This window comes from Arachis ipaensis, chromosome B07 (assembly GCF_000816755.2).
Source record: "Arachis ipaensis cultivar K30076 chromosome B07, Araip1.1, whole genome shotgun sequence".
Taxonomy (NCBI): domain Eukaryota; kingdom Viridiplantae; phylum Streptophyta; class Magnoliopsida; order Fabales; family Fabaceae; genus Arachis; species Arachis ipaensis.
The window spans coordinates 26,926,324-26,940,569 of NC_029791.2; the positions used below are offsets into that span (position 1 = coordinate 26,926,324).

The following is a 14,246-nucleotide window of genomic DNA, read 5'->3' on the forward strand; positions in this document are numbered from 1 at the left end:
GCCGCCGCCATCCACCCTCCCTGCTGCCAGTCTCCGTTCGCGAAGAATAGAGGGAGTTCGCGTTGCCGTCAGGTCCGCCATCAGATCCGCTGTTCCTCGCCGTTTCTGTCACCGCCGTCAGTGCCCTGCTGTCGCCGCCGCCACTGCTGGGAGCTGCACCGCCGTGACCAAACTTCTGCCGCTGAGAACCGTCACTGCTGCCGCCGGGAACGCCACTGCCGGTAAGGGCTTAAGTTGGTCTTCGTTTCCTTTGGGTTTCCGGAAGCTTCATTGTAGTTGTATGTTAGTTTCAGTATCGTCGCCGAAGATCTGGTTGCCGCCGCCACTCGAGGTGGTTGCCGGGGCTGCCGCCAAGCCGGTTCAGGGAACGCTGTAGTTTCATTTTCTTAGTTCGGTAAGTATTCATGTTTCAGAAAACCCCTACGTTAGTATTCTATCATGTTTGATTATAAACTCTGAGGTTTGGTAACGTAGGTTCAAGTTCTGTATGTCGAATACCATTTCTAAATTGTTGTGAGTGCTGGTAAAGTGATCAGGGGCTGAGTTTATGTTTGCTGTTGATTTTGGGTTGAGCTTAAAGGTTTCGTTAGTGCGTTTTGGGTTATGGTTCGACGAATCGAGGTAGGGACTTTTCATACAAACTAATTTATTTTAAATTGGAAATTGTTATAAATAGATATGATGTGCGAATTGCATTTCTGGTGATTAAGTGAGTCTTATGAATTGTCTGATTTGTATTGGATGAATATGATTGCTTGTTTGATTGAAATAATGTTTGATTTTGTCCAAAATAGAGGTTTTTGGTTGTTTTGAATTGAAAGGATTTCAGTAATTAAAGTCTGAGTTTTCTTACTGAAAACTGATTTGGTCTTGAATCCTTGGAAAAAAAAGTTGATTGGTTTGGTTGGGACCCGAAAAGGGTGGCAAAGTCCAAGTTTTAGGGGAGATGCTGCTGAAATTTCTATAAAATCTGATATTTGGAATGAAACGTTATTTTGAAAATAATGAACTATGTTTGAATTAAATGTTTGGTAAATAAATTATATTTGAATTTACTTTATTAAGAAAATTATATGTTTTGGATGCAATTTATTTAAGAAAGGAATTATGTTTTAAAGTCAATTTAAATATGAAAGTTCTCCTGTTTTGGAATTTGATTTAAGTAAACAAATTGGAGGAGTTTTAGTGGATTTAAAAGAAACTGGATTTCGATTGACTGATTTTGTCCAAAATGGAGGTTTTTGGTTGTTTTGAATTGAAAGGATTTTAGTAATTAAAGTCTGAGTTTTCTTACTGGAAACTGATTTGGTCTTGAATCCCTTGGAAAAAAAAAGTTGATTGGTTTGGTTGGGACCCGAAAAGGGTGGCAAAGTCCAAGTTTTAGGGGAGATGCTGCTGAAATTTCTATAAAATCTGATATTTGGAATGAAACGTTATTTGTTTTTGGATCCAAACGACTTGATTTTGGGTTTAACTTCCACTTTATTTACTCAAATTAAGAAGCTAAAGTTTTAGAGGTTTTTGATGAACTTAAGGGAATGAGTTGGTTTATTCTCCCCTGAAGTCTTGAGACTCCGCTGAGGAATTTTTATGACCAAACCTTGATTTAGAAATGAAGGATTTTGAGTCTTCGAAAAGAGATTTTGAATTTGGCCTGGTTTTGAGATTGTTTGGAAGTTCTGGAAAGATGTGGAAAGTGGCTCCATTTTGAAAAGTGATTCTTGGCAAGATGTGAATTGAATATGTTTGTTAATTAAAAGTAAATGGGCCAAGAATGAGTTTGAAATAAGTTGTTGAGCCTGATTGATTGTGGATATCATCAAGATTGATGAGTTATTACTTGGTAGGCGTAAGGGCCGGGTTCGTCCCGCTTATGCTGAGAGATTTGATAATTGACGAGATTGTTGATAAGTCGTTTGCGCCTGGCAAGGACGGTGGTTAATCCCGCTTGTCGAGGTTGCGGCGCCTGCGTAAGGACGGTGGTTAATCCCGCTTACGTGTAGATGTGAGGTCGGAGGCAAAGTATCCCGCTCACATCCTTTCGGATCACAGGAGTGTGCAGGCACTGACATCCTGGACCGTGTGGCGGGCACGTTATCCCAGAGGGTTCCCATTTATACGTGATCGAAAGGCAACATTCCCATGGGAATGTGTCGAGTTGGCAATTGAACCGACAATGTGATATCACAGCCAGTAGGACAGGCATTCATCATTTGTATCTATGTGATATTGTTTGGGCGTGGATATTGTATTTGGTTTGCCTATGTGAATGCTTATGTTAACTGCTAACTGTTATACTTATTGTAATTGCTCTTGATTGTGCTTGAACCACATTAATTGTGATTGTGTTTGAATTGATTGGTTTGTGAAGAGTTGGTTGTTGATCTAGCTGTTTGGGCCGGGGGCCGTGTTGGATGTCTAAGAAAAACTTTTCAGACATTTTTTTTAGAAAAAGGTTTTGTTTTAGAATATTTGAGAAATTTAGCAAGTCTTCAAAAAGGAATTTTCTGGATTTCAAATGTGAACCTATGGTTTTTGGAAAGACTCATAAGACGAGCAATGATAACTGAACTCTAAGAATGATCTTATCTTTACGTATCTTGTTATAGCAAATTCTGTAATCCTATAGTGAGAACAAGCGAGGACGACGTTCTCACTCCCCTACAGGTTATTCCTTTTCAGGATATGGAAGACGAAGCTTCAGGAGAGTTATGTCTATTTTCTGTTTATTCGGTCTTTTTGTATTACCAATATATATATATATATATATATATATATATATATATATATATATATATATATATATATATATATATATATATATATATATATATATCTTAAGGTTATATCTGAATTGTATGTGCATGTATGTTTAGGTTTTCACGAAAAAGAGTTATCGAAGTGTTATGCGATTTTAAGTTTTAAACAGGCTCATATTTTAGTCTTAAATATTATAAAAGTCGTGGTAATACTCGAGCTATCAGAGTGGCACAGCCGGAAGCGTGACATTTTGATAGTTAGGGTGTTACACAGTGAAACTGACAGGAAACTCACCAATCTGTTATGTTGGTTAGGCTTGATTTGTTGAATAATCAAAATTGTATTAAAGAAAAGGGTTAGTGCAGTTAGGACCTAATCTGTTATGTTGGTTAGGCTTGATTTGTTGACCAACTCACCAATCTGCACTGTGATATGCATGGCTATTTGTCTTAATAATAATAATATAATTGATATAACCATTGTGCAATAGGAGAAGTTTATAAAAAAGTTAGCAGAAGTTCAGGCCCAACATGCCGAGGCTCAAGCACAAGGAATGGAGCTACAACCAATTGATGAAGATTTGATTTGGGAGGAAGTGTGTGGTGGGTAAAAGAAGAATCGAGTTTACGGAAAAGGGTCATTCTTTTCTAACTCTATCAAGTCTGGAACCACTTCTGCCAATTCTGTATCTGGAAGAGCACCAAGAAATCAAAATTATATTCCTGATTTGTGAGAACAGATTCATAATCTCAATGAAGAGCTTTTTCAGCGTGTTACTCAACAAACAGATGAGCGTATTAGTAAGTTGTTAGATACACGCTTGGCTCCTTTGGAAAAGACTCAAAAGAAGTTAGAAAAGTTGGAACGGGCAATTGGAAAGGCCAAGAAGGAAAAGCTGAAACAAAAGAAATGGAATGAGGCTTATGTTAGCTATTATGAGAAGGTTAGAGCGTCAAATAGTTCTAGTGCAGTTCCACTACCACTGCCACCACCGCCACCCTCAATGTCTTCGGATGAGGACTATGATGATGATGAGGATGAAGATGACACTGAAGACTATAACTGATAGTTTTAGCATGGTTGAACAATATACTAGGAATTATAGTTGATGATCAATACATTTTGTTTATATTTTGAATTATATTGACTTGCTTGTTTATAGTACTTTTCTTTTAGTTTGATAATACGATGAATTTGTTTATTTTTTGAAATATTATAAATATTCGAATATAAATTAGATAAAAATTTGTATTAAATTTATATTTATTTTGTATGAAAACAAGTTTATTTTGTAATTAGAAAAAGTAAAAAAAAAAATCTATTTTACCTTATAGACGGATTTTCTGTCTGTAATCATGATTTTCCAAAGTTTAAATTACAGACGGAAAATCTGTCGAAAAATCCGTCTGTAATTACAGACGAAAAATCCGTCTGTAAGTTCGTCGCCTTCAGAAAATGGAGGGAGAATTTACAGAGGAAAAATCCGTCGGTAACTAGTAAAAATCCGTCTGTAATTTTCCGACGGAAAAAAATCCGTCGGTAAATAATTTCCGACGGGGCTTTTACAGAAGGACAAAATCCGTCGGTAATTTTGTCGGTAACTAAAAATCCGTTTGTAATAAAGACTAAATCTGTTTGTAAATATGTCTGTATTAATCTATTTTCTAGTTGTGTAATAATTATCATATATTTTATTTTTATTATTTAAGAAAAATATGTTTAATAATATTTTAAGAGTAAATATGTTTAAAAGTGTGAGTGAACATAAGTGAATTAGTCTCTATTGGTTTTGATTGTTGTTAAACTATAAGTAATTTCACTATATATGTTGTATTACTCCATTACTCAGTACAGGTGCTATAATTACAATGTATGAGTTTGGGTTAAGTATAATTTTGGTCCCTAACGTAGGGGCTAAAAATCAATTTCGTCTCCGACCTTTTTTTCGCAACAAAATGATCCCAAAGGTTTCAGTTTGTTTTAAAATCGTCCCTCAGACGATTTTACCCCTGTGGTCGTTAGCTTCCATTACGACCGTTTTAACATATAATGATAATATTAATTAATATGAATAATAATAAAAGCAACAAAGAAAATAATAAATATGTAAATAATGAAAGTGAATGAAGGTAAAGTGCCTGGGGTGTTCAACGGTAGCGTCTTCTGCTGAAGGTCGACGGAAAGTAGCAGCGCTAGGGTTCAGTAGACAGTGTTCATGGCTTCCCAAAGTTCAAGAGCTTCACGATTTCGTTCACCTGCGAAGGAGTTGCTTTGCGGGCATGGTGAGAGGCCGATTTTGCGAACTTCATCCATGAAGGACAACCCGGGACGAAGATTTTGGGGTTGCGTATACTATGAGGTACGGTGTTGTTTCTATTTTGTGATTGTGGGTCTGAGAATTTGGGGTTTGTTGATATGTCTCTATGGCTTCTATCAGGTTTAGGATGGCTGTGATTTCTTCAGATGGGCAGATCCGGAATCTGGAGGTGCTCAGCAAGAGGTTGAAATTGTAAGAACTATGAGGAAGATAACGAAATTAAAAACAAGATTGAAGGAGGTGGAAACGAAGCTTAGGGTTGTTGCTGCTCTATGTATTGCTGGCTGGGTGGGGATTTTGTTCTTATTGCTGCAGAATCAATATAACTTAAAGCACCCAAATGGAATGCACCTAGGTTATAGATGATTAGGTAGGGAATGTTATGAGATTTGTTGTGATGTAGGGATAGAATTTGAGGGTATTTTGTGATGTTACAATGGTTTATGGGTGTAGCATGTTTGAATCTGTTTGAATTAATGAAGGAAAGTTTAAAAGCTTAAAAGCTCAACTGAAATTAGTAAGAAAAACTGGATCGATACCAGATTATCTCTAAAAAATTCAAGATCTTGCTGACTCTCTACAATCCATTGGATATCAAATTTAACAAGATGATCATATCTCAGCAATTCTTGATGGTTTACCTGAGGAGTATACTATCTTTATTACTTTTGTAATGTCAAAATTATCAACCTACAATGTGCCTGAAGTTCAGTCTTTCCTCAAAGACTATGATAGTAATTACAAGGGTTATGCGTGCATGACTAAAGATGGGAAAATTCACTATTCAAGACATGTGATATATGATGAAACTGAATTTCCTTACAATTCTCTATTTCACAATAAAAATATAGTAGTGAACCAGGATACAACAAGGGTTATAAGTGCATGACTAAAGATGGAAAAATTCACTATTCGAGACATGTGATATCTGATGAAATTGAATTTTCTTACAATTCTCTATTTCACAATAAAAATATAGTAGTGAACCAGAATACAGTTAAAGATCTACCAGCTTTTACATTCAATATTTCACCCAAGATTTCTAACGTTTTTCAAATTCTACCTCTTCTAGATATCTCAGATTCTCCCTCATCAACTACTGGCCTTGACACTCAAATTATTGAGCATACCTCTTCTACTATTAACCTCAATCAGAATCCTTCTATCCCAATTTTAGGTCTTAAAATCTGTCTACCTTCTGAAAATAGTACAAACACTAATTCTACTACATCTTCTAATACTCACAATATGCTCACAAGATAAAAAATCAGAAACAATAAACCTCAAACATTAGCTATAACTTCAGTAGAACCTTATGATTTGATTAACAATACCCCAAAAAATGTTAAACAAGCTTTTCAGTGTTTACACTGAAAAATGCAATAGATGCTAAAATTCAGGCTTTAGTAAGATGTAACACTTGGGATTTAGTTAAACCACCAGAGCATAAAACTGTTATTGATTCTAAATGGGTATTTGCTATAAAAAGAGATCCGTTAGGCAACATCATCAGATACAAAGTCATGTTAGTTGCGAAGGATTTTTTTGCAAATTGAAGGCATAGATTACAACTAAGTATACAGTCCAGTTGTGAGACCTACTACTGTGAGAATTATAATTACTATAGCTCTATCTCGTGGATGGAGATTAAGGCAATTTGATTTTGATAATGTCTTTTTGAATGGTATTCTTGAAGAAGAGGTATACATGTCTCCACCAGTAGGTTATCAATTTGGGAATGCATCACAGGTTTGTAGGTTGAACAAAGCAATCTATGGATTGAAGCAAGCTCCAAGAGCTTGGTTCAATACATTGACTGCTATGTTATTACAGTTTGGTTTCACCAGAACCAAAAGTGATATTTCATTGTTTGTTAAACACACTAGTACATCTACCACCTTTCTCTTAGCCTATGTAGATGACATTGTTGTCATTGGAAATGATACTCGTGAAATAGACAAATTTATCTCAATAAAATATTTCCACTTAAAGATCTTGAAAAATTCAGTTATTTTCTTGTGTTAGAATTCTCTTATTTAACAGATGGATCCATTCTAGTTTCTCAACAAAAGTATGTTCGAGATCTGTTACAAAAAGCCAAAATGGACACTGCAAATTCAATGCCTACCCCTATGGTCTCAGCCTTGAAGCTTACATCAAACGGTGCTGAGCATTTTCAGGATCCAAAATTGTATAGAGAGATTGTTGGATCATTTCAGTATTTGACTATTTCAAGACCAAATCTTGCTTTCTCTGTGAATAAGGTCTCTCAATATATGCACTCTCCAACAATAGAGCACTGGAAGGTTGTCAAACGCATCCTCAGATATATTGCAGGTACAGTATCAGCAGGCATTAAATTTAAAAAATGTGCTGACTTTAGATTACTTGCATTCGTAGATGCAGAATGGGCAGGGGATTTGGAGGACAGGAAATCAATTACTGGCTATTGTGTATACTTAGGAACCAATTTGGTATCATGGAGAAGCAATAAACAAGTCAAAGTTAGTCGCAGTAGCACTGAGGCAGAGTATAAGAGCATGGCAGCATCTCAGTCGGAACTAGTATCTATACAGCAGTTTCTAAAGGAGCTTCGAATTCCACAACCAATGACACCTACTATTTACTGTGATAATCAACGTGTTTTCTCATTAGGTGTTAATCCGATCCTTCATACTAGGTGCAAACACATGGAAATTGGCCTTCACTGCCTAAAAGAGATGGCGAATAAAAAACGACTCTATGTCCTTCATATACCTTCTATAGATCAAATTGGAGATATTTTTACTAAACCATTCTCATCATCTCTATTTCACAAATTTCGAGACAAACTTAGAGTGGTCTGCTAAATTTGAGGGAGGCTGTGAGTGAATATAAGTGAATTAGTTTCTATTGGTTTTGATTGTTGTTAAACCATAAGTAATTTCACTATATATGTTGTATTACTCCATTATTCAGGACAGGTGCTACAATCATAATGTATGAGTTTTATTTTCACTTCCATGTTCCTAAGTCTTCTTCTCTAATTCTATTTTCTGCGTCAGTGAATGAGAACACTCTCATGCTTTTAATTCTTTATTCTATCTCAATTGTTCTTAAAAAGAATAGAAAAAAGAATTCTATTGATATTTTTTAATAAATTAAAATATTTTTATGTTTTACAAATATATCTGAGATTTGATCTGATTCGATCTACAAATGTGTAGATCAGATCTAAATTTAAAAATAGCGGATATTGAATTTGATTCAGTCGGATGATTTTAATACAGATTAGATCGAAATTTCGGCCATATTCGATTTGATCTGCATTTATCTCTATGTACATATTAATTAAATTTAAAATTAAAAAAAATATTCATGATGTTATAAAAATATTAATGTGTACGATAAAAATGTTTAAACTTTAAAATGTTTATAATAGTATATAAGTGAATTTTTTTTATAAAATAGCATATAACTGAATTTTTTTATAAAGTATTGGAAGACAACGAAATTGAAAATCATATCAAATTAGGTATGATTTATATTTGGCCTAAACTAAGAGCTATAATTTGATAACAAATTGAAGAAATTAATTCTAATTCTTGAGAAAATTATTGTAAGAAGAAGAACACTGGTTGTCAATTGTGATCTCAGTTCTCAACTCAACTGTCTCCCCGACTCCCCCCAAACTCCTTCCTCCTACTGGTAGCAGCTTCCTGCCCTGCCCTAACTCACACACACAGAAACACACACACACACACTCTCTCTCTCTCTCTCTCTCTCTCTCTCTCTCTCTCTCTCTCCAGAGACAGATAGAGAGTGCAACCCAATGAATCCGCTAACCCTAGTGAAGCGCATTCAGAGCATCAACTCCAAAGAAGCCTCTCTCGGAATCGGCGAAGATGCTTCCTGGCACGCCAAATACAAAGAATCCGCTTACGTCTTCGTCGGCGGCATCCCCTTCGACCTCACCGAGGGCGACCTACTCGCCGTTTTTGCTCAGTTAATTATTCCCTTTTCGCTTTCATTTTTTACCTTTTTCCCCTTGTTAATTTCAATTTTAATGTTCATTTGTATTTGGTTAAACTCAGGTATGGGGAAGTTGTGGATGTTAATCTCGTTAGGAATAAAGGTACCGGAAAATCCAAGGGTTTTGCCTTCCTTGCTTATGAAGATCAAAGGAGCACTAATCTTGCTGTTGGTGAGACTTTACATTTTCGATTTTTATATTTTTGCACTAAAATCACTTAGATTCTATTATATGAGTTTTATCTATCAAGGTAGCTCATGCTGTTACATAATGAAAAGAAAAGAAAAGAAAGGCTTAGATGTTGTTATTGTTGTTTTTGATGGTGTGTCTGTTTACAGTTTTTTGTGTTCTCTGTCTCAGATAATCTGAATGGAGCGCAGATTTTGGGTAGAATTATTAGGGTGGATCATGTTGATAAGTATAAGAAAAAGGAAGAGGAAGATGAAGAGACCGAGCGCCAGAAGAGGGAGGCCCGAGGTGTCTGTAGAGCTTTCCAAAGAGGGGAATGTACTCGCGGCGCTTCGTGCAAATTTTCTCATGATGAGCAAGTAAGTTCAACCATTATATTATGCTACAATGCACCCGGTTTTATTATGCATATTAATCCGATAGTTATAAGTAAAGAGGAATCTATAAGGACCACGAATGTAATTTGATTTAGGGGTTAATGGTTTTAATTAGAAATATGATTTATGATAGCATACTAGGATGTTATATAATCCATAACCAACCCCACCTAGTGGGACAAGACATAGTAATTGTTATTTAGTTTATGTATTGGGATTAATTTGTGAAAAATGAAACTTATAATTAAATATTCTGGAATCATACCCCAGTGAAGAGAGCACAACACCGAAGAGTCTTATTGTACCTTCTATTACCAAAAACTTAACCTGATAATTACTAGGAATATGCTTCAGTAACAGGAACATCAATGGCCATGTTAAGCAAATTTTCTAAGTTCTAAGCAGACCAGTGCACAATGTTGGTCAAAGAAGTTGCACAGATAATTTAAAAACTGTGACTGAAGCCTTGAACAAAATTTAGTTATAGCCTATATTTTGATTATTGATATATACCTTAAATGAGAAATTTGTTTTCGTTGTAATTAAGTTCTATTTTGCAATTTTTTGGGGGTTGGTTCAACTTGGTTTATCTGAACATCAATTTTTCCAAATAGTTCTTGTGTTGTTGATGTAAAATTACCAGCAATGGGATCTTAAAGAATGAATAAGTTAATTGGGTAACTTTTTCTTTGTTTATATGGTGGACTTGGAATAAATAGGAATTTTAATTCCACATTGTCAATCTTATTTGTTTCAATCTTGACCTTACAATAATAAAACTAATTCCATTTATAGAAGAATTGGAAATAAGATGTACCTGTCAGTTTTACTTTTGATTCCCAAACCAATATTTTTTCTCAGCATGAGTGGAACTCCTTATGTGCATAAGCTCTTACATTCTAAAAATATTCGTATAAAATTAAGCTGCATGGTCAACTGCTATTTGAATATTCGATTGTGGATAAGTTTTAGTTTGTTGACTGTTGAATTATAGTGCAGCCAGTGAGTCTGAGAAATTGATATAGTGATTACACTTAGTTCACTTATCATAAAGTATAATGGTAGACAGGTCTTCTCAGCTCTAACTAGAAGTCTTAACTCATTTTCTTACCTTGTTTTCTCCACTTTCATTATTTACTTGCTCTTCACTTTTGCTTTGCATACAATTGGGCTTTTGAAGTTGTTTATGGTATAAATGATGCTTTTGAAGCTGTCCTGTTACAATTTGATATGTTTGAGTGATTGGTTGTCTTTGTTGTCGTTATTGGTTTATCCAGAGAGCTGCAAACACTGGTTGGGGTCAACGTGAGGATGACACCCCAAAATGGGGTCATGACAAATTCCAGGGTCCCAAAAAGGAGAGACAATCTGGCAACAACCAATTAAATCGTATTCCTGAAAGTAGAGATAGAGATTCACGCCCGAGAGCCCATGACAATGAGAAAGGGTCAGACACCCAACCCAAGAGAAGTGAAAGAAGAGAGGAGATGTGGAGGCGGCATGATGATGATCAGGGGAGAGAAAATAACAGTAGAAGGGATGAAAAGAGATCTAAAAGGCATGAAGATGAGGATAAACTTGAAGGAAGAGATTATAACAGTAGAAGAGATGAAAAAAGATCAAGAAGGCATGAAGATGATGAGTCTGAACATAGGTCAAGAGAAGATCGATTTAGGAGAGAGGGGAAAAGATCTAGAAGGAGTGGTTTTGATGATATGGAATCTGAACCTAGAGATCATTGTAGAAGGGAAGACCAGAGGTCGACAAGACCAGATGATGTTGAGTTTGATCACAAGTCTAGGGATTCTAATGCAAGGGAGGATAACAGATCCAGGAAGCAAGATGACAATGAGTTTCCAGGTCAGCCAAGAGAATCAAGAAAGTACAATGATGATGATTTTGCTGGTAACAGGGAAGAAAGGAGATCAAGAAAGCACAATGAAGAAGATTATGCACCACAGTCAAGAGAAGACTATGACAGGAAGCGAGAAAACAGATCGTATAGAAACGATTCTGATCGATCGGACCCAAAAGGAAGAAATGATTTTGATAGGAGAGATGAGAAGAGGTCAAGAAGGTAAAGGCGATTTGAGGCATGGGATATGGGCACCACAGTCCATTGTTATGGGGAGAAATGAGTATATTGGTGTGTTAAACATCATCTGATAAACCGAAATTTGTTTCAGTGCTTATAATATTTCCATGCTTACTTTGTTTGTCACATGATTACTCCCTCTATGCTATTAGCGCCGTGATGAATTTCCTTTGGATGTGGTGAGTTTTGATAAATATTATGTTTGGCCCAATCAGCTCCATTTATCAATGCTAATGCATCATGAATTTTTACATATATGGTTTACATCTGTTAGTCATGCTATCATATTTTAAATTTCTGTACAGGCTTGAAAATAGTGAAGGCAAAGCTGTTATTTTGATCAAGTTCGGTATCTTTGACTTTGGTAATTGGTACTGAGTTCATTTATTGCTGAGTCTTCATCAATGGAGCCAAAAACTCACTCATTTGGTTAGCAAAATATCTGCAATATTAACAATCATACTTAAGACATTTTCAGGTAACTTGGGGCTTATATCTTTTACCATAAAGGGCAAAAATTGGAAAGCAATATAGAATTGATAGAATAATAGTAGTAGTTACTCAAATAAAATCTTGATCAACAAACTACTACAACAATTTTCAACTCATTTCACTAAGGAATGGCTTAGACAGGCCATAGCCATTTAAATAATTTAGCTACGTATATTGATTATAAGGAAGCAGCAACATCAAATACAACAATAGCTATTACCCATTACATGCTGCCTTTCATATTATTAATAAGTTCTCCCAGAGATGTGAAAGAAGACCCACCTTTCAGGACAGCTTTTCTAGCCATATTTTTCATCTCTTGCACCTTCTTATGCACCACATTATCTCTGTCCATCAATTTTTTCAACCCATTTTCTATCTCATCTGCCATTACAACACTACCAGTCCTATAATCCAGTCTCAGCTCCACTGCTAACCCAAATTCTTTAACCATCCGAAAAGCATTCAACTGTTGTTCCGCATAGATAGGCCATGTCAATGTCGGCACCCCAAACCACAAGCTCTCCAAAATAGAGTTCCACCCGCAATGCGACACAAAGCCACCAATGGCCTTATGAGCAAGAACCTCCACCTGTGGTGCCCAACCACATATCATTCCTCTGCCTTCCATCCATTCCAGAAACCCTTCTGGTAAGGTTCTATCTGTATTGTCCGAGTTTGGTGGCAAGCGCATAGCCCACAAGAACCTAATTCCACTGTGCTGAAGCGCCGTTGCTATTTCTCTTGTTTGAGAGGGACCAAAGCTTCCCATGCTCCCAAAACATAGAAACACAACAGAAGAATCTGGCTGCTCATCAAGCCATTTCAATATCTTGTCATGCTGCATTTGGTCTAACTTCGGATTCGGATGACCTTTGATATCAATCAAAGGACCAACAGCATAGATAGGAGTTGTTTTTACATCAGACAGCGCGTCAATAGCATGCTTCTCTACCTCATAAAAAGAATTAACAATGATCCCTTTGGTGTCTTTGAACTTCTGAGCAAGCTTATAATATGCAGCATATCCATCTCTATTAAATGCAGCACTAGGTAAAACATTTGAAGGAACTGGACTAGATATACCTGGAATCAACAAATCAGTATCAGAATCGGTGAACGGATCATCGATTTTGCGTTCGAGGAGAGCAACATTGAGAGCAGTAAACCCAACATTTGATGTCATGAACATGTAAGAAGGGACACCAAGTTCTTTTGCCACATCAACCATGGGCAAACAGAAGTAATCCAAGACCAACCCAATAACAGGGTTTGAATCAGAGTCATCATAAGATGACATCTTTTGTATAGTGTTCTTCACATGGGGTTTGAGGCTCTCCATGAAGACTAAGATGTAGTGTTCTACGGATTTCATTAGAACCTCCTGCGGTGGCAGCTCTACTTCGGGGACATCAATGAGTTTGATCTGAGGCCATGAGGATACAACGGATTTGATGTGTGAATCTGCAGAGGGAGCGAATGGGAACTTGATGTAGAGGATTGTGATAGAGAGGTCATTGTCATAGTTGATTAAGATCTTTGCAAGTTCAAGAGCTGAAACTAAATGGCCAAATCCTGGAGTGGGAATGAAGATCAACTCTGCTCTATTGGTCTCCATGATCTCAATTCTCTGTGTGGTGGGAGATGATTTCTTCTGCTTATGTTTCACCTTAGCTTTTATAATCATACATAAAAAGGTGAAACAACGTTATAGATCCCTTTGTCTTATTGTCGGAAAATATTCATTTAACAAACACTACTGAAGAAATTTTCTCCATCACACAAGACAAGTGGGAAATGATGATGAGACCTTTCACTTTCCCGATTAGGTTTCATTATTTTTTATGTAAAGCAAGTATGGAGGGTCATTGCGTTGTCAACTAACTTGGAATTTTTGGTTAGCGGGCCCTGCTCAATATGCAATCTGTCTCCACATAACCTTATCTTAAGAAGAGGCTCCATGCATTCCACGGTTTTTTTTTTTATTTAATAGAATATAATTTT

The 14,246-nt window shown here is 36.2% G+C and overlaps 3 protein-coding genes across 3 annotated transcripts in view; 2 read left to right on the top strand and 1 right to left on the bottom strand.

Annotated features, from left to right (window-relative positions):
* The window catches only part of LOC107608512, a 12,580-nt gene extending 8,619 nt beyond the window's left edge, over positions 1–3,961 (top strand). Inside the window, exon 6 of the mRNA XM_021107527.1 lies at positions 3,251–3,961. Within this exon, the coding sequence (XP_020963186.1) occupies positions 3,251–3,370 (120 nt within the window). The 3' untranslated portion in view covers positions 3,371–3,961. The remainder of the gene's footprint in view (positions 1–3,250) is intronic.
* LOC107608928 (zinc finger CCCH domain-containing protein 25) lies at positions 8,665–12,007 on the top strand. The gene is made up of 5 exons (XM_021107529.1): positions 8,665–8,806; positions 8,845–9,061; positions 9,151–9,260; positions 9,450–9,637; positions 10,933–12,007. Exons 2-5 carry the CDS (start codon positions 8,889–8,891, stop codon positions 11,734–11,736), a joined length of 1,275 nt encoding a protein of 424 aa, XP_020963188.1. The 5' UTR covers positions 8,665–8,806; positions 8,845–8,888; the 3' UTR covers positions 11,737–12,007.
* Positions 12,181–14,097, bottom strand: LOC107608927 (UDP-glycosyltransferase 71K1). Its single transcript, XM_016310714.2, has one exon. The coding sequence runs from the start codon at positions 13,927–13,929 to the stop codon at positions 12,466–12,468; it is 1,464 nt and encodes a 487-aa protein (XP_016166200.1). The 5' UTR covers positions 13,930–14,097; the 3' UTR covers positions 12,181–12,465.